The sequence below is a fragment of the Hydra vulgaris genome, chromosome 02 (assembly GCF_038396675.1).
Source record: "Hydra vulgaris chromosome 02, alternate assembly HydraT2T_AEP".
Lineage (NCBI taxonomy): Eukaryota > Metazoa > Cnidaria > Hydrozoa > Anthoathecata > Hydridae > Hydra > Hydra vulgaris.
In genome coordinates, this window is record NC_088921.1 from 47,725,001 (window position 1) to 47,746,967 (window position 21,967).

Below are 21,967 nucleotides of genomic sequence, written 5' to 3' on the forward strand. Positions count from 1 at the left end.
ACCCTCCAAAGCTGTCATTTAAACATTTGAGTAAGCACATTGAGTTTGAACTATAGTTTTGAACTATAGTTGGCAATTATTAGTTTTGAACTATAGTTGGCAAATTGTAAATATTGAGGACCTTTTTTTTTTGGTGTCTTTAGTTGGCAAAAAATACATAACCCCCCCCCCCCCACCATGGAAGACCTCTTCGGGACGGCCCTGAACGGAAATGGAAGCCAAACCTGGACATCCAACTATTTTAGATGAAGAAGAAGAAAAGAAACCTAATTGATTTTGCATATAATCGTGCAGCTTTAGGAATTGGATTGCAATTTCTAAAATATACTGAAAATTTTGCCTTAAAACATAAAAAGCATTCTAGAATGGAACTCTTACAGAAAAGTGGTGGCGTGGGATCTGCAAAAGGCACAAAGATTTAACTTGACATCAACCAGAAGGTACAGCAGTTATTGGACATCAGTGTATGAATGCTTGTAAAGTGGCAAAATATTTTTCCATTCTTAAAAATGTGTTACCGGAAAACAACCTACTTCAGAAATTGCAAAACATTTGGAATATGGATGAGACTGGGATGCAGTTTGATTATCGTCCTGGAAAAATAGTTGCTAAAAAAAGAGTTAAGTATCTACAATCAGGAAACTGGGAAACAATCAGAGTAATAGCTTGTGCCAATGCAAAGTCTTTCTCAAGTTTTTAATTTCAAAATGCCCGAGAAGAAAGTACATGGAGTATTTCAGACAGTGGTTGGACAAAGCAAGGTATTGCATTTCTATAGTTTACAGATATCTCCTTCCGAAAAATTTAGATTTTTATACGTGTATATGAATTTATTTACTCTTACAATATAAAAAAGCTCTCATTCTTTAACTAAAGTTTATTTTTTTAGTTTTTACATAAGTTTCATTGCCTTTGACCCAATTGCTCCAAATGGGGGAAACGAGCACTAGGATCCTACATATATTTTGGGTTTTTTTAAATGTGTATGAACTTGTTTACTCTGACAATATGAAAAATTCGGGGAATTAGACCTGAAATTTTTACATATTTTTTTGATATTTATAAATGTAAACAAATTTGTTCACTCTGACAGTTTGAAAAAGCTCTTTTTCTTTAACTTAATTTAATTTTTACGGTTTTAATAGAGCTTTTTGTACTCTTGGCCCAATATGCCCCAAAATGGGAAAACAGGCTCTGTGTATTTTTACATATTTGCCTAATATTTATAAATATAAATGAATTTGTTTATTCTGACAGTTTAAAAAAACTCTTTTTATTAACTAAAATTAATTTTTATTGTTTTTACAGAGCTTTGATTGTTCTTGGCCCAATTGCCCTGAATGAGGGAAATAAGCCCTAAGTTTTTACGTATTTTCTTGATATTTATAAATGCAAATGAATTTGTTCACTTTGACAGTTTGAAAAAGCTTTTTTTCTTCATCTAAAGTTAATTTTTACAGTTTTAACAAAGCTTTTATAGATTTTGATCCAATTGCCCCAAATGGTGCAAACGATCAGTGGGATCCTTACCTAGGGGCCCCTAATATGAGAATAATAATTTGTAGAATTGAATACTTTGATTCTTTAGTAAAAAAGAAAACAAAAATAATTTAGCATAAGAACTTCAATGAAACTCTTTCTCATTGATGGCATTTGAAAAATAAATTTATTATCAAAATTTGGTGCCATCAGAGCCGTACTTTTGCAAGTGCAATAAGAGCAACCGCACTGGGCCCCCGATATTTAAGGGGCCCCAAATTTGAAAAAATAATATTTTCTAATATGAAACTTATTTATAAGAAACTAGCAATAGAATCCAAATCTTAAGAATCTTTAGTATTAAATTACTTTTCGATTAGAAACTTATTTTTTTAAGAGTTCGAGGAATATTTCCTAATTTTGTACGCCCAATCGAATGAAACTCTTTTCAAATGAAAATGGAATTCTGCTCAAAATTTCCCTTTGGAAAAGTTTTAATCTAAAAATCAATCAAATGGAAGCAAAAAAAATTTGATTAATTTAATAATGCTTTAATATGAAAAATAATATTTTTTAAATATATTTCAAATATATCAAATAGTTCTGTTGTTTTATTGTTTCAAATTTTGGTTTTTTATTTTTTAAACAGTTTTGTTAACATTTTTAAATTCACTTGTCGTTTAATTTAAACTTACATGCAACATTTAATTACCTCAAATGTCGAAAAGATATTATGAAAGCGGCACACCAAAGACCGAAACAGATCCGGAAAGTAGCAGAATTAAATAGCTTTGCTGGATCGTTAAATAAATTTTTTTAAACGAGGCGAAAGTTGGTCAGTTTTGAACACTACTTTAATCGAAATATGCAATTTAAATTGTAAATTTCAATTTGAAAACAATAATGTTAAAGAAATATGAATGAGCCAGAACTTCAAAATTTCTATAACCAGAACAAGAATCTAGATGGTGAATCAGGATCAAATAGCGTCAATATCTAGGATATTATATCTAACAAGACTTCAGAAATTAGTAATAATTTACAAACGGAGAGCGGCAGTTAATCAAAATGCAATTACGATATGATAGATCCAGCAACATGGCCTGTTGAAATCGACAACAAACAACGGATGTTTTTGGTAGAGCAGTCACCAAAAAGTATTAAAGATATCCATTATAAAAGAAATTCTCAAGGAAGATGTTTCAGTGACACTTTTTTTACCGACAAATAAGAAATGGTGAAAAAAAATGAGGAAATCGGCTTTTATATTCTAACTCGACAGGAAAAAGTTTCTGCTTCTGTTGTCGTTTGTTTCCATCGATAAAGATAAGCTTAACTTCAAGTGGATTTTCAAGATTAAACTTTAAGATTGCTGATTACCGAGATCAGTCGTATGATAACGCAAGCAATATGAAAGAAGAATATAAGAGAGTGAAAACACAAATTTTAAAAGTCAACAACAAAGCATGGTATACGCCGTGTGGTAGACATAAAATTACTTTAGTTATAAATGATTGAGTTAAAAACACGATTAAAAGTTTTTAACTACATTAAAAAATTTATATAAAATTTTTGCTGCATCAACAAAGCGGTAGGCTATTCAAGTAAAATATTTAAAAATTAATCTGATTATTGATATTATTTTAAAAGTATAAAAGCCGTGAAATACCAGATAAATGAAATTAGTCTTTTTCTATATAAACTTCAAAATAGTCATCCAGATTGTAAAACTCATTTTTAATAAAACAAATAAAATCTTATGAACTTTTTGTGTTCACAACAACTTGGTATCACTTTTTATCAAAGCACATTTTAAGCCAATTGCTTTAGTAAAAAAATATGGTAATTAATATTGCATTACTACATACAAAGGCTAGGCTATTATTCTTGATGATTTCATTAACAATTTTGAACAGGTTATAAAAGAAGCATACGAAGCATCGGTAGATATAGATGTTATAGCACAGCTCACTGAGCGTTCTTCTTGTGATACTCAAATATAAAGTAGAAACAAAGATTGTCTTGATAAATCACCAGAACCTAGTTTAGTCAAAACGGAGAGTACGTCATCTCAAGAGATTGGCTGACTATTGTTATTATACAGACCATAAAAATAAAGCAAATGAGAAATATTACGATACTTATGTACCAAATGAAGAAATTGAATCAATAGATTGATCCAGTTGGATGTTGCGATGATATTGATATACATGATCTCATTTCTGAAATTGATGATGAGTATAACCATCTAACTCAAACGGCTGAAGATAAGTTTAAAGAATCTTATTTTAATAAACTATTTGATCAAGTAAAAGATTCATTGCAAGAATGATTTGAATCTTATAGTTTTTTAAACCAAATTAAATGGTTTTCTTTTCGAAAGTAAAAAGCTAAAAACTATGATTACAAATGAATTCAATGGTAATTGTTCAAATCTTGTCAAATACTTAGGAAATGATGTTAAAGAGGAGGAGTTCAAAATAGAACTTTCTATTTTAAGATATATTTTAGAAGATAATTGTGCTATTATAGAGAATTAGGAATTCATTTTAGAAAGGAATTTGGAAGAATTATGTCCAAATATATGTATCGCGTATATCAAATAATTTTAATAATACTCATTACCGTTGCTTATTGTGAACAATCATTTTCAAAACTAATTCAAACTAATTCAAAATTAGTTACAAATTATCTGCGTTCCACAATGTCACAGGAAAGACTTTCAGGATTTACAATACTGTCAATAGAAAATGCAAACGTCAAAGAGCAAGGAAAATTGATAAATAATTTTTTTTTGTATAACTTTTTTTTTAGAAATAAAACCCAATAAAAATAAATTCAAGTAAATTAAAAAATTTTTTTTTCAAGGGCCACAAAAAGTTACAGCACAGGGCCCCTGAAAGTTACAGCATGGCTCTGGGTGCCATAAATCCTTAAGAAAAACTCAACAAATCTTGACGCAAAATAGGCATTATTGAACCCAACATAAATTTTTAAACTTGGAAACCAGTTATCCAAATTTAAAAAACGAACACATTCTGAAAAATATTTCATTATTATCAGTGTACTTTGGTATTTATTATAGCCTGAGAAAAAGATAATAGTAAAATCGTATGGAGTGCCTACGAATATGCAAATAACACTAATATAATTTATATATAAGCTTTTGTATGTAAACAATAGTTAAAAAAATGTTCAACTGAATTCCAAAAAGATATGAACTAATATTAGTTATTGTCAATTTTGATTAAAAAGGATTGTCAAGATTTGCTGCAATATTAAGAGTTATTAAAGATAACCAAAAGTTAATGATACCATAAAAACTCGGTTTTTCTGCCTATAACTTTTCCAAATATATCAAATGTGTTTATGAAGAACATACATTATTTAGAAGTTTGCTAAATGATTTATATTCTAAGAGTCTTTGGCCGCCAGACCTACATAACTCTATAAAAACTAAAAATATTTTAGTGCACGCTTCCAACACAAGCATGAAATGATATTCAACTATGGAATTTAGATCATGGTGGCTTTGGAAGGTAGCAGTTACCAGAGGTGTTAAAAACACTAAATTTTATCAAATCCTGTGGGAATTCCTTGTCAGACACTTTTAAACTTGAAAAATTGTAACAGTACTTAAGTTATAATATAAAAGCGTAATATTATACATGTCACTCGGGTAACCCTTAGCCAGATATATGTTATAAGTTAGCTGTAGGTGCGAGCGCGAGACAATTTCATTGAGTGGGTGAACGATTATAAACAATTTTAACAAGTTATTTGAATTAATATAAAAAAATTTTAATTTTTATTATGTAGTTATTTGATTAAAAAAAAACGTTAAAAAAGTTATTAATTATAATTTTTAAATTGATAATATAATTTTTTAAATTAATAAACAATAAAAAAGCAAATAAATTTGTAAACAATAGTTTTAAAATCTATGAACCTAATTCTGAAATTTCAGTTTTCTATTCGACATTCATTGTTTAGCATTAAAAAAAATCGTGTTCAGTTTTAGGTAGTTTTTGTATACTTTTTATAAAAATTTAATAATTTTAGGTTAATACTTTATAAATAATTTTATATTATTAATTTTACTACTTTAAATATATTCAAAGCAGTAGTTGCCTGATATAAATAGAGATTGTCGCATTGGAGTGTACATTAGGGATGTAAATTTTTAATTGAACGCACCAAGACACTCAACGATGTGATAGGTGCCAAAAATTACACAATTTTTTTTTCTTTTAAAGAAATTTTACAGAAAACTTAAAAACATAACATTTTTAAATAAAAAGTAATTTTGTAAAATTTATTGTATAGAAACTAACATTTTGAAACAAAATTAAAATTTTTAAAGAGATTTTTCAACATGTTTTTTAAGAAGGGAAAAAAGATTGTTAATTATGAAATCTCTATAAAATTTCACTGTTGCCAAAAATTCATGACAACCCTAGGTAGCTGTCACAGATAAACGACATTGTGGGCATGAAAGCCCACTATGTCAGGATCACAAAAATATAAATTTTGAAATCTATCTATTTTGTCTTGGAAAGAAAAATTTTTTTTTTAATTCTATAATAGCAACAAGGTAAATGACAGTTTTTTTTTTCCTTCATTTTTATAACATTTTTACAAATTTCATTTTAACATTATTTAAAAATTTCTTTTTTTTTTTTGAGTGTAATAAATATTCTACAATGGGTTTCTCTTTAAAAATATTTTAATTTTCTTTTCTTATGTTCTTGGAAACTGACATACATTATAGTACTTTTATACTAATTTAAATATTTTAAATTTAACTTCTGGAAAAAGGCTATTATTATATTATTATCATTTAGTTGTCACTTTAAAGTAAGAAATAAGAATTATATTTTAAAAAATGCCTAATGAAGCGAAACCTCACCATGAATGCCAAAACACTGTTTGCTTTTTGGACATGCTCTCGAATTCTGTCACCTTTGTTGGCAAGTCAAATTTCAATATTTTGTGAAAAAGAATTTTATTTTGAATTGAACACACTAGAGTCTGTGAAGGTTATTGATCAATATTGCACAGAAAAATCGAGGGAAAAGAGATTCTACCAAAGCTATTCTTCTTCAAATCCATTCAAGTACACGAGGACAACTATATGTCTGCCTTATCTGTCAAGTAGGCCATCTAAAGCTCAATGAAAGTATCTGTTAAGTAGGACATCTTGAGCTCAATGTTCTCCTTAGTTGAAGAACAAATAGCAGCATCTGCCATTACTGCTGAAGATGCTTCACCTTAAGGAACAGTTTGGCTTACTCAAACTAAAGGTGAACGATCTTTTATTTCTAAAAATTGTTTAATTTTAAGATTACCATTCTTAGTCATACTTAAAAACATAATTTTTAGTGGTTGCAAAATTAGTCAAAAATGAACTAAAAAATACATTCTCTTATCATTCTTTCACAGTTTACCAGTGCAAAATAATTTTTTGATTCAAATTTATACTAGATTGCTCAACTCTGTAATGAGAAATCTAGCCTCAACTTTGAATTATGTACAAGCAGGCTTGGACAGAAATGGCGCGCGATTGCATGCTGTAACTAACCAGGCTTATAATTTTTTCTTTACAACTTGACCACGGCTGTTTTGATGTTTTAACAATTTTAATGCAATAAAAAAAACTGTTACGTTATGAATAACTTTTAATTGTTAATCTTTTCCAAAGTTTTTATTTTTCGTGAATAAAATAAAAAATTAACTATTGTGTTTGTTTAAAATAAACGTCTTTTGTGTAAATTAACAAAAAATATTATATATAATTTTTTTTTATGTAGGCATGTATTTTTTAGGACAAATTTAAACGTTTGAAACTATTTTTCAATATCTTTCTAAAATTATTGTATAGGATGATTTTTGAAAGATTTTTTTTTAACTTATTTTAAATCATGAAAAAGTTGTGTGACTAGTTACTTAGAATGAGAATAGGAATATTGTTCCTTGAAAGAAAATGGGACCCTCGAGAGAAACTACTGCACTATTAAGCAAACAGTGGAACGATCAAAAATCTCTATAGCGAAAGCCTTATATTGGTATAACATCTCTACTAAAAAAACAGGAGTGAGCCCAATATACAAACTGTATAATTATAAGGAAAGGCTCAAAGAATTGGAACAAAAAATTGACATGTCAATGAGGAAACAAAAAAACTTCTAGAGTTGTTAAACATATGTGGCTGAAACCCCCTGAGGGGCGTTGTGCAACAAGATTGTGGATCAAGTAGTCAAGGTGGATAAGATGCCACACCATGTTAAGCACTTAAGACTATGACATGGACTGCAGAATGACTGAATGAGTTAGCGGATACAGCGATAGAGATTGGCAAAGAAACGGATGATGCTGAAAACGTTGGAAATGCAGACACAAACAAAGCATTGAATAATGGAGATCAATCGGCAATTAAGTGAGATTCATGATGTTGTAGCTTCCTACACCGAAGCAATCAAGAACAGAGAGTGCCTCTCAAACTTTCTGAAAAATGTTGCTCTTGAATGTTACATTCCTCAAGGAGGAGTTGTAACAGTATTTATATAAGAAAACTTTATATACTTTGGGAGACAAACAATTTTGATAATATACACCCACCATGTCTTCAGGTATCTACCATGGCGTGCGACTTTTGTATTTAAAAAAAAAATCATTTTTTAGATCCAAAATGCTAAAGATATACTGGATAAAAAAAGTATCTATTAATGAGTGTCAAATAAGTTCTTGCATTAAAAACAAATAAATTTTAGAGATAATCAACATCAAATGATCAGAAACTTAGCTCATATATACAAAAACTGAAGTTCTATTCTAAAAATTGAAAATTTATTAAATACTTTACATAATTTAAAAGATGTTAAATCAATCTGTTAGTAATTACAATTACAGAAATGATTGATATTTCTGATTGTGGTCACGACAACAAGAGATATATCAAATGTAACTATTGGTAACTACTAGTAACTATTGCTTTTAGTAGAACATCAAATATTTAAACTACTTTTAATTAGAATGCATTTACAGAACAGAAAGTTATTTTATCACACCACTTATGCTTAATTTGAAAAAAAAAGGTAGAAACTACTAGTGCTATAAATACTGTTTAGAGTTTCTTCTGAGTTATAAAATCAAAACTAAAAGGTCTAGGACAAGATCTTTTGAGAAGAGGTTATTTGTAAACTATTTTAGGAAATGCATTTGACCCCTACTGTTTAAAGCTGGGTTCTGTAATACCAGCAATGACATAAATGTCAGAAAAGCATTTAAGTTTTTGAATCCTGAAGTTTTTTTTGAAACTAATGAAAGTAACTGTAATATATATATATATATATATATATATATATATATATATATATATATATATATATATATATATATATATATATATATATATATATATATATATATATAAACAAGGATTTTATCTTTTGAATTATTACAAATTATTTCTCCGCAAAGTGGCCTTGTTTGTCAAGGTTTGTTTTTCAGAGTCTGTATTTCAGAGAGTTAAAAGAGGATTGTAACCATAACTAAAGTAGCCTTAACCTTGGCGAGGTGAATTATCATAGAAAGAAAAGAAAAAAAAAAAAAATTAGCCTGTAATAGATAATGTAAGTATTAATAAAAACTGTAACTATTATCAAGTTAATAAAATGTAAACTAAAATAATGGAAACTTTTTTTTTTTTTTTTTTTTTTTTTTTATTTTGTGAACCTCCCCAAGGCCCGAGGGGGCCACTACAGTCGAGGAGGCTACTCATTTTTTTGTGTTTTTATTATTTTTATTTTTTAGTTGTTATTCGTGGTGCAACCCTCTCTCAACTCTTTAACTCCGAAACACGAGCCTTGCAACCGAGCAAGGCCGCTGCGCGGAGAAACTAAGTTGAGCGCGGTACTTCCAGGGACGTGGTGGGAGTCGAACTCCGAACCTCTCGCTTACAAAGCGAGCGCTCTTACCACTACACCACTACCGCATAAACTAAAACCACTACCACTAAACTAAAACATTAAAGCATTTAAAACAACTAATATAAAAAGTAATGAAAAAACTACCTGAGACATGATCCAAATTATCTGCAGTTTCTAATTTTTTTAAATTTTGCTTTTTTATAATTTTTTGATCAGAAATTGTTTGAGAACTTTCTTGAAAGTCCTCATCAGATGGAGAAATCTTGTTTTTTGTGTTTGGACTAGGTGAAGGGATTATCGAGGGGATGAACATCTCTCGCAGTTCATTGCCATAAGCATTACCATACCATACTAAGAGCTCCTGAAATAATATTTATGATTTATATTTCAAACTTAACTAAAAACTTTTTTTAAATTTTATTATTGAAATTAAAAAAAAAAACTCACATACTTAAGGGAGACACCCTTCTATATATTTATTTATTATCTAAATAAGAACATTTTTTAGGGTGTCTTCTAGATGTATTAGGGTACCTTCTAAATGGAAAATTAGGTGAACTGACTGGAATAAAAATATACAGATAAAAAAAATGCAAATTCTATTTGATCAGATTTAACTGTTAAAAAATGGTATTATTATTAAAAAAAAAAGGTTTTAATTCTGCCACCTAATTGTTTGATATATATAACAATTCAATATATACACAATATATAACAATTCAATATATACACAATAAATAACAACTCAGAAATATACATACTAACTACAATTATATGCAGAGAAGAAACTTATATTAAAAAAACTATGAAATTTATATACAATTTTACGTTTCATAAACTTTGAACTTTTGTGCTCACAATGAAATTAATAAAAAAGTAATCATGGCAAACTTTGTTCTGTTAACATACTATTTCATCTTAAATTTATAACACAAAACTACAATCATACACAGAGAAGAAACACAAAAGTTTTTCTTTCACTTTTACATATATTCTTTCTTAGAGGTAATCTAGGCAAGCTTTACTCTTCTGCATTATTCCCCATCCCAATTGCATTTAAAAATCATAAAAATAAGATGAATTATAACAAAATAATATATTAATTGATTTATTTTTTGATTTTTTTATCTGTCGTGCCCAACCAAACAAATTTGACACTAGACAACCTGACAGGAAGATATCCAGTTCTTATCTTAGACTCTGCAAGAATATTAACCAGTTATTTTCAAAATTCAAGACATTGTTCTAGGGTAGTGTACAAAATAATGCATAAAATGCCTATTTTTTTAATTAAATTTTCAGTACGCATTTATTATTTATAATACTTACTACTCACCTCCCCTGGATTTATCTTTTTGTATGTTTTATAATATATTGAATCACCATATTGTTCAGCTATCAAGTTTTGCTCTTCCTCAAATCGAGCACAGTTAACAAATCTCATCCAATCACTTTTTTCTTCATCTTGACAGTCTAGATAATGCAAAACCTTGGTATTTTCCTCATTATATACCTAAATAAGTAACATGAATTATGAAAATATAACAGTTAAAATCAAATTATTTTCTTATTTATATAATATTCTTCAGCAACATTTCTAATTATTATTAATTGAAAAAAGAAAAATTAATTTTTTGATCTGCAGGTTTGACAAATCAATAAACATGAGAGCATTTGTTAAAAAAAAGACTGGAAGTTAATATCATGTTTCTTTACTGTTACTTATTCTTTACTGTTACTATTCAAAAGTTGAAAAACAATTATTAAAACATTCTGATTAGCATCTTCAAAAGTTTGCTGAGTTATCTTACTTACAGGTGTGCAAATTTTACTTACCAATAAATCAATTCGATCAATTATATATTTCTGAATAAAGGTCCAAAAAATCTGCACAGTAATTTAAACATCAATCAATAAAAAATTATATTAAAGCTATTTGTGCATTGTTTGAAACATTAAAATTGATTTTTGTTTAGGGGGAAACTTTGAGGAATTATTTAACAATTTAAATGTTTTAAATTAAGAATTTATTATTTAATAATAAAAATAATAAGATATACTTTAAAATAAATCATTTGAGTTTTTTGGTTTTGTTTTAAAATAACTATAAAAAGTTTAAATAAGTTTTTATATACTTTTCAACTCCTTTGTCTTTAATTTTGTATACATATCTGCTAAAGAGTTACAAGCATTTAATTTATAAGAAAACATTGAATAAGTTTTTTTTAATAAGATAATTTTGAATAAGATTTAAATAAGATATAAAAGTATTTTATATCTTATTTTATGATTTCTTTTATTTAAAATCACTGCTAAATTCCTTTAGACTGTTGTGACTTGTAGTTTTTTATTATTACATTGCACTTTATGCTTTATTTTTCTAGTTTTCTTTGATGGTTTATAAAATGAATTAAAATATTAAAATTTAAATCATAATTTCAACAATAATTAAAAAAAAAAAAAAATATTTTGTATTTTTATTAATGTTTTATAATGAGATTAAAAGAAAAATGAAACGTTTTTCTTTTGTTTTTTAGTTTTCCTGATGTAAAATAAAATAGCGAACTAAAGATCAAAAGTTCATTCATTAAAAAAATTGTTTTTTAACAATTCATTTTTTCTTAGTTGTATGCACCTACAACTAATTTTTTTTTTGTTGTACACACGTATTTAAACATAACTTATTAATTATTAATTGGACAATTTCACTTAAAATTCTTGTTTAATTTAACCAAATAATTTTTTTATACAAACTAAATTAATTTATAAAGTTAATTTAAATGAATAATAAAATACTTTTATTTTATTTTAAAGAATGCCTGCCCAAACCTTAACCCTCAGTAGATGTATGTACACTCCACTGCGTCTATGCCTATTTAAGTCAGTCGATGCATGTACAGGCTACTGTGACTATGCCTATTTAAGTCTGTCAATGTATGTACACTCCACAGTGCCTATCCCTATTTAAGTCAGTATACTCCAATGCGACTACATCTAAATCAGTCAGTTATGTATGCATTTACTCTATTACTTATTCTATGTAACTTTAAAAGATGAAAATACATAATAAATATAACTATAAATAAACAACAATAATAGTTAAAAAACATAAAACTACTTTGAAACAAAACATTAAAATTAAAAATCTCCCCAACAAGGACTTGAACTTGCAACCCTGCCGGTCGCATCTCAAAAGAAGAAAATTTTAACACCCATAGCACTACATCAATATATTGATGTCGCAAAAAAATGAAGTATATAAACTTTTTTCTTGTACAAATAATATTTCTATTATGTAAACCTTATTTGTACGGGCATACAAATAATGACTTCCTAAAAAACTGAATTTGCATGATTACTTTATTGTCATTGAGACAGAAACTTTTATCTTTATTTATTATTAAAAACGGTTAATTGCCAAAAAGTAAAAGATAACATTACTCTGAATAAATTATTCGTTTATAAAATATTCATTATAAATATTTTAAAATTGTTTTATCTTTTAAAAAAACAAAATTTTTAAGCATTCCAAAGAGATTTTTAAGATAAACAATAAAAATATTTTTTGTCATTACTTCAAAATAAATTACCAAAGGCTTGATACTTTTTAGAAGAATATAGTATAGTAAATAAAGTTATCATTTTTAGTCAGAAGCAGAATGAACAAAAACATTGTATAAAAAAAAAATGCAGATTTGAAGAACACTCCCGAAGAATGTAAATGAAATTAATGATAATATCTTTTATTACTAAATACATTTTTTTGTAAGCAAACTTTTATTTTAACCGCATACAATCGAAACATTTTTTTGGGTTTAATTTTGAAAATTAATTTTAAGAAATTAATTTGAAAAAAAATTGAAATTCATTAAAAATGTTGAAAATGTCTATATGTAATAATATCAAAATTTAGATTTAGGAGTAGTATCAAAAAACTAGCAAAGAGGTAGAACATGCGAGGAGTGTTGCTACATCGACTGACAAATAGGTAGAACATGCAAGGAGTGTTGCTACATCGACTGACAAATAGGTAAAAAAATGCAAGGAGTGCTTCTACATCGACTGAGAGTTTGGTTTGGGCAAGCAGTCTATCAATTAAAAAAAAATGAAATCATGATCATTTTTTAAATTTTCAACATAATTCAACTTTTAATTGTTTCGATATTAATCACTTTCTTCAAATTTCAATCTTATACTGCTTTTAGGATTTGTGATACTATTTCTTTTAAATCAAATATTGAAATAAATATGTAAAATATTTTATTTCAATATTTGAAATAAATCACAAAGTCTTAGACTAAGAATTTCACAGAATATTAATTTTATTCTGATAAAAATAGTTCCTGTGTATGTGATCCAAAAAATAGTTCCTATGTATGTGATCCAAAAAATAGTTCCTGTGTATGTGATCCAAAAAACAGTTCCTGTGTATGTGATCCAAAAAATTTTAATTTTTTTCTATGAATAAAATAAAAAGGACACAAAGTAATTCTTGTCCAGGAGGCAAAAGCTGAAGAACAATGCTTTAAGAGCCATTTTTTTATTTTCTGAAATGCCAACCCCAAAATCACCTAAAAACCCCTTAAAAGCAACCCTTGAAAATTTTATAATAGATAAGTTATGTAATTAAATGATATGTTATTTAATATTTTTTAATATTATATGCAACAAAGATCCAACTTGCTCTAAGTGTACTGTTTCTCCAATCTGTAATTGTCCAGTAAATTTAGATTCCTCAAATAAATCTAAAGACTGTTACCTACATCCATTTCTTTATTTAAAAGTTGGTATTAACCTGTTTTTGAATGAAGAAATGGATGTAGATGTTATTGAGAAGATAAACAAATCTTCCAACCAGTTAATGTCAAAATTGATGATAAAATAAGAGTCCATCATTATTACAAATCACCTTCTTATTCTTGCTTGAGATATGGAAGAAGTAACAGAGAAGTTACTGTTTTTTCTTCTGCAGTTCTACAAGATCTTGGAACTATTAATGAAAAAGACAACAAACTGACTATTGAATACCACAAGATTTACGGGGAAAAGAAAAGGTCATAAAAAACTTCAGATAAATGATTTGCATCAGTCAGTATAAAAAAAACATTTAAATATTAATTTTTCTTAGTTATAATTTAAATACTATTCAAAAACAAAAAGATGGACTTCTATACTGTCACTAATGAATCTGGAGGAAAATATGTATTCTATTTCTCTCCTCCTGAGCCTAGCCTTTAAGACAAACCTGCACTAATGATAACCAAACTAAAATGAAGCAGTTTGGTGTAAACAATTTTATATAGATTTACAAAATAGTTGAGTCTGCTGCAATATACATTGGAGCAGACTCAACAGCTACTAACACCAGAAAGTTAAGTAGGGCTATAAACAGAATAGAGCATCTTCAAAACAAAAAGTTAACATGGATTATATGTATGCTAGATAAAAAGAAATTTCAACTTATTCAGACTGAGAATAAACCTTGACTAAATCTACAACTAAAAACCTGCAACTAAAACTCTCTCCCCGGGCCACAACCCCTCCTCTTTAAAAATATTCTTGAAAAGAATATTTTTGAATTTTTTAAAGTTATATTTTTGAAATAGATAAGTGTTTAATGACACATTTAGAATATTAACAACAATATGTTGTGCTTGAAATTTATAGCTATTAATTGTTAATATCTCGCTTTTAACCCATATTGGTAATTTATTTTAAAGTTATGAAAAAAACATTTTTATCTTGAAATTTCTTTGAGCATCAGAAAATAATATTTCACTACACCCTTGTAGTGCACTATTAAAATTGCACTGCAAACTTAGGCTGCAAATACCAGGCATATAACTAATTCCTTAGTCACAGGTAATCAAAACACATCACAGGTAATCAAAACACATCACAGGTAATCAAAACACACCACAGATAATCAAAACATGTTTTAATTGACCATTATTATTTTTGCTAAAGTAGCCACAGGATATTTTTTTTCAACATTTTTATACATGGCTACAAAAATAATTTTATACAAGTTAAAAAAAACATGTATAAAGCTAAAAAAAATCTTAAAAAATGAGGAGTCTTTCAACTTTAGAAGTTAAGTGGATCTGAAGTTATTGCATTTTTTGTGCTGGAAAAACTGATGATTTTTTGATAAAACGCCTCATACTTGAGAATTGAAAATTGGCTGTGCAATATTGCTGTGTATTTGGTGTAAAATCGGCACAGAAATAAAATAAGAAAACATCAAAAATCTAGTGCAAAAATCAAAACAAACAATACGCATAGGAAAAAAAGCATTATATGCTTATTTTCTATATCCAAATTATAAGTACCAATTCTTTAAGAAAACATAAATAAACATTTGTAATAAATATAGGAAAGTCTATAGTTGCCATTTCCACCTAGACTCTTTCAAAAAACACTTTTTCTCTATAAAAATCAACCTTGAAGCTTTTAAACGCTGAGAACTAAAATACTATGTAAAAATGTTCAAAAGAGTCCACACTTGATTGGATAACTTGTGCCTTTTTTAATATATATATGAAAATTTTAATACAAGTTAGATGTGTTTTAGAAAAACATTCCCACTACAAGTTTTTTTAATGAATAGTAGTCTAATGTATAAAATAAAAAATCCTCGAGGCTTAGAAAAAAAGGTATAAGAGAGTAAAGTTAATGAAAATTTTATGTCAAACGACAAATGTTTTTTGCTTTGGAATAGCTAAAGGATCTGCTTTAGTTATTTGAGCTAAAGATTTAAAATCATTAGATATTAAAACACCAAGGTCTTGTTCACTTGTAGTTTTTGTATTATTAAACACAAGGCTCAAATTAAGTGATCGCAAATAGTGATATTTAGAGATACTTCTGGTCCTAATATTCTCAGTTTATTAAAAACCGTGAACACTGTTTTAATGAAACGATCAAAATTAATAATAAAAAACAACAATAAATTTACTACTGCAAAAATAATAACAGCCAAAACTTACATATTTTAACTTTTTAATTGTTTAAGGTAATTTAAGCATCATAAATAAAATAAAAAAGTTAAAGGAAAAAAAAAATGGTCCTAAAAATTTGCGCGGTAATTTAAAAATCAACCAATAAAAATTTTTACTAAAGCTATTTGCGTATTTTATAAAATTCTAAAATTGATTTTTGTTTAGGAACTTTGGGGAATTATTTATTTAAAAATTCTAATGTTTTAAATTAGAAATTAATTAATTGATAATTAAAATAATAATAAAAAGATATTTTTAAATAACTTATTAGCAAAGAATTCAAAATCGAGAAAAAACAGAGCTGGGAGAAATCAAGAATAAACTGTCAGAAAGTCGAGAAAAAATTGGAGTTTTAATAATGTTTTGTTAAAAATAAAAAATTAAACTATTAAGTTGATTAAACATTGTTCTTGTATTTATTTTTTTAATATTATATATTTCAATTCATACTTCATTATAAAAAAAAATTATATTTTTTTATTTCTTAGTACTTATATATTTTTTAAATCACAATTCTTTCACGAACAGATTTTATCTAATAAATTCTGTGAAAAGCTAGTTCAAATTTCAGATTTCACACCAGTTGCTTTATATTCTATTAACTGATCAGTGGAGGTCTTGATTATTTTGGTTTTTTAGCTGCTAATTGAATTTGATTTAGAGCTTCTTGAACTTCGGTAAAAAAGGAGTTCGATTGTGATATTCTCCTTGTTTGCCTTTAGTGCGATCATCTAATTTTAGTCTAAGACTATTTTCTTTTGTTGCAAATATTTGATCAAATAATTTTGCAGCAGAAACTTTAACATCCTTTTTCTAAGCGAGAAAAAATGTGTGGTTTTTATTTGTAAAAAAATCGAATACCAATATGTTTTTACGATTTTTGTAACTGGTGATTTGTCATTCATTTGTAAATTCATAAATTTCTTATGCTTCTTCTAGAACTTCATATCGAAACAATGAATATTTCAAGAACTTGATTAATATTGGAAGTTTCTTTAGACTTTTTTTCGATAATTCTCTTCATATTCAATCTTTTTCTTCAAATAATTAATAAGCAATTCTCCTTCAGTCTCTCAAATTATAATGTCTTCTTCCTCTATTGCTACACCATTCGTCATCTATTAATGCTCAAATATTTGCTTTTAATTTATTTATATTAAAAAACTTAACTTTAAATTAACTTAAGTTTAATTACATCAACTAGATTTAATTACCCTTTAGATAAATTAACTTAAGTTTAATTACATCAACTAAATTTAATTACCCTTAAGATAAATTAACTTAAGTTTAATTACATCAACTAAATTTAATTACCCTTTAGATAAATTAACTTAAGTTTAATTACATCAACTAAATTTAATTACCCTTTAGATAAATTAACTTGATACTTTTATTTTTTATATTTGTTTTTAAAACTAAATTATAATATAAAATTCTCTTTGCCAACTGTGACATCACATTAGGTTGTCATTGAATTTTTTTTTTTTTTAAAGATAACACTTTCATTCAAATAACAACTTAGAATTATTGTAAAAGCAACATAGAAAAAATTTAATTAATTTACCAGTAAAATAACGATTTTTTCTAAAAACTTTGTTGGAGTTCCATCGATGTTTCTCAATTTCTCTTGAGACCGAAACTTCGAAAAACCAAGAAAATCTGACAAGACAGCATTCTGAATGGATCCATCGCTTATTAGAGTTTTCTGTTGTTGTTGTAAGATAACTATAAGTAGTATAATTTAGTTTTTGTTTTTAAACTCCACTGTATTGAATTTTAAATACATATCAGTGTTACAAGATTTTAATTGACGGTTATATTTGATTTACAAGAAAATATTGAATTAGATATAAAAGTATTTTATATCTTATTCTGCAATTTCACTTAGATTAATTATTTGATCACCACTAAATTACTTCAGGCTGTTGTGACTCGCGGTTGTTTTTTACATTACATCGTACCATAGTCGTAGATCATAGTTTTACTTTTCCAGGCTTTTTTGATAGGGCTCAAACTATTTTGTGGGATTTGAAAATCTATCATAAGATATAACAAGTCTTTTCAATAGGCAAAAAAAATGTAATTTACTTTTTCAAACAAAATGTATTCATACGTAAGATTAGACATGCATTACAAACTTGTCAATTAAAGGATCAAGATCAAGAGTTGTGACAATATTGCAATGGCAATTCAAAAAAGCGTAAAACGCAAATAGGTCTTAAACCTACAAAGACAAGAAAAAGAGCCCTCACACATACATGAGGTGACAGGCATACATAGTTAAATCTTCAACAACTTCACAAACTAAGGAGTCAGTGTAATTCATTGAGAAAAGACACCCTCGTGGTCTACCAGCACTCTCAAAACTAACTTTTTTTTAGTTGAATATTATTGAATTTAGGATATATTGCTATCAGAGTTGTTAGTCCTTGGCCTTGCCTTGAAGCCAAAAATTGAGGCCTTGGCCTTGGTCTTAACCTTGAAAATTTTGGCCTTGGCTTTGATTGTTTTGGCCTTGACCTTAAAAAAACATTTTCTTATTGACTTCCTTGAATTCTGCGCATAACCTTGGTCTATTTTTACAAAATGTGGTTTAATTGTCACAGCACTTACTACTTACATTTTTGTTAATAATTGGCCTTAATGTACAATAAAAATTAAAGTCTTTGGTCTTGAAAATGTTTGCGTAGGCCTTGGCCTTTTAAAGTCTCAAAATATGATTTGAAAAATTGTGAATGAATACGCAGCTAAAGTGTCTTAGCTGAACTTAAAACGCAAACTAATCAAGGTGAAGGGTTTAGCATCACATTAGATGAGTGGACTTCTGTAAAAAACTGTTGTTATACGAAAGGTAAATGTACATGCATTTGATAAATTCTTGGTCTTGCTAGAGGTCATGAATCAATGCCGGCGGATAAATGTATTTCTCTTTTAGAGAAAAAACTTAAAACATTGGGTATTTTGTTAGACAATGTGGTTTCTATTACGACAGATGTAACATAGTAATGAAGAAAGTGGGAAAGTTATTTAGTGCAAATCATCAATTATGTTTAGTGCACGGCATTCAATTGGCAAATATCAAGGTTCTTTATGATAAAGATAATTGTTGCTCATCAGCAAATTTAGGAGAACAGGAAATCAACTTATTTAGAACAAGAATATTTTTCGAACAACAAGGAAGAAGATGTTGGTAGTTTAGAGCTATGAAACGAATATTGACCTGATTATTATGCATGCAAGTATTGGTCTGCTGATAGAAAAGATTCGCAAAACTGTTGAAACATTTCACCTATCACCAATGAAAAAATGAAATACATTAAAAATATTACAGAAAAATATTAAAGGGGAGTTGAGTAAGAAACTTTCACTGATTTTGGACACTCAAACCCATTGGAGTAACCTACTAACAATGTTGGAGGGTTTTATAAAGTTAAAAATCCTATACGAAAAAATCTAATTGATATAGAGTCTACAATCACATTTGACAAAAATGATATTGGCTTATTATCAAACATAATACCAGCCTTTAAAAGTTGCTGTAGAAGCATTGTTTGCAAAGATGTTTCTCTTTACAATATTACGAAAAAAGGAAAGGTCATGTATTATGCCAGATGTTTTACACTTTCATCATGATCCAAACAATTTGAATAGCAGTAATGTTGATGATTACATAATATTTAACAAAATAATTAAAACTGCCATAACCAAATCAATAATTGAGTTAACTGAAGGTATTTCTAACAATTGAAATGAAAATGTTGTTGTAATAATGATCATGTTAACAATGTAGGTGAAGTTATAGTAGGTGATGTACCTTAAGCTTCATCGCCACTCCCTAAAATTATATACTGAGATCAATATATTGTTAAAGGGATTCCTAAGTGCTGAGACAAGTTATGTTTATTTTGTAAATTAACATTAAAAAATAAGTTTTGAGTTTATTAAAATTATCAAAACAATTTATTTACTGAGATATTAACAAAAAACATTTGTTGTTTTGGCTTTGTTCTTCCGGTTGAGAGATTAATATTAACTTCATAAATCTGCGTAGTTTTTTCCATTTTAAAAACATCTAGTTCGAATAATAAATGTACTTACTGCAGAGTTTTTTATACGATTTACAATATTATATTGTATTACAATATTGGGTTATCCCCTTTTTATGAAAAAATGTTTGTGCTACCTAAAAATTTTTTAGTTCAACTGGATAAAAATTGTAATTAAACGAATATTACTGCTTTTCTATTTTGTTTCATTTTTAATTTCTTAAAAATATTGTTTTTATTTACCGTGATATCAAATGTGTTTTCACTATTTCTTATTAAATCCAAAAAAATAAAAAATAGTATTTTTGGTTTTAAGATTTTATTAGCTGAACTTGTTTTTAGTATAACTTTTAAATCATCATAATTTTAAATTTACATATATTATATTTATAGCACTAATACTAGTTTTGTTTTTGTAGGGCTTTTAAAGCAATTACTTACTGATTGTGTTATTTTCATTTGATTATAAAAGTTAGGTTTGTTTTATAAAATATATAAAGGCACTCTTCTACATAAAAATTAAAAAAAAAAAAGTGAAAACCCAACAAATTTTTTATAACTCAAGTTCAAGTTATTTGAACTTTTTTGTATTGATATCATTTATTAACTATAAAAGCGCATTAATCAGACCAGTATTTAAAAAAAAAAAAAGCACTAAAAATTCTAAAGTTTTTCGCTAATATCTCAATAAATAATTCTGAAAAGTTTTGAAAAGTTCAATTAACATGACACTTAGTTTTTTAAGGATTTTTTATGATATGAAACAAAGCTTCGTGTAGAAATTAAAAAAAAACTTTTATTCTAGAAAAGACACTAAGAAGAAAAACAGGAAAGATATTGCAAATATTTTGAGGAAAGGTATAACTTATTTGCAAAAAGAAAGTACTTGTAACAAATATTTAAAAAATCTAGACGATCATTTCTTGACTATTTGCCTGACAAGGGTTGAAGCAGAATCTCTACTGCAGAGCTCATTGCCACAAAATTAGGATCGCAATTAAGTAACAGAAGTATAAAAGATTTATGCTTCTTGCAAGTATATTTTCAAAAAGATGATACATGGAAAATAATGTGATTTATTTTCTTTTTAAAATGAACGAATTTCATTTTTATTACTTGCGTATTATTATTATATTTGTATTTATTTTCAATATATTTTTACTACAAGTGTATTATTAAGTAGTCTAAACTAAAAATATTAAAACATGTTTTCAGTTCAAAAACTTTTTTTTACACGTTTTTTGTGCTTCCATTATTAATAAACATAAAAATAATTAAACTTTTAGAAATTTATTCAGATCTAGGCTGTTACACTTTAATTTGCATTTGTAAAGGAATTTTTTTTTTTTGTAGCTAACATAAGTTATTTATTTAAATAACTTCTACATAAAAAAGTTTTTAGGACAATCGTTGAAAACGCTAAAACATTTCATTTAGATATAATAAAAACCAATTAAAAAAAAAAGTTTTGTGAGACCCTTAAAAAACATTCAAAAAACCAATAAAAAATGTT

General features: G+C 27.0%; 1 protein-coding gene across 1 annotated transcript in view; it reads right to left on the reverse strand.

Annotated features, from left to right (window-relative positions):
* The window catches only part of LOC100197076 (PR domain zinc finger protein 14), a 49,899-nt gene that overhangs the window by 5,456 nt on the left and 22,476 nt on the right, over positions 1-21,967 (reverse strand). Inside the window, exons 3-4 of the mRNA XM_065791161.1 lie at positions 10,744-10,920; positions 9,552-9,768 (exon numbers count right to left, since the gene is read on the reverse strand). Coding sequence (XP_065647233.1) covers positions 9,552-9,768; positions 10,744-10,920 — 394 coding nt within the window. The remainder of the gene's footprint in view (positions 1-9,551; positions 9,769-10,743; positions 10,921-21,967) is intronic.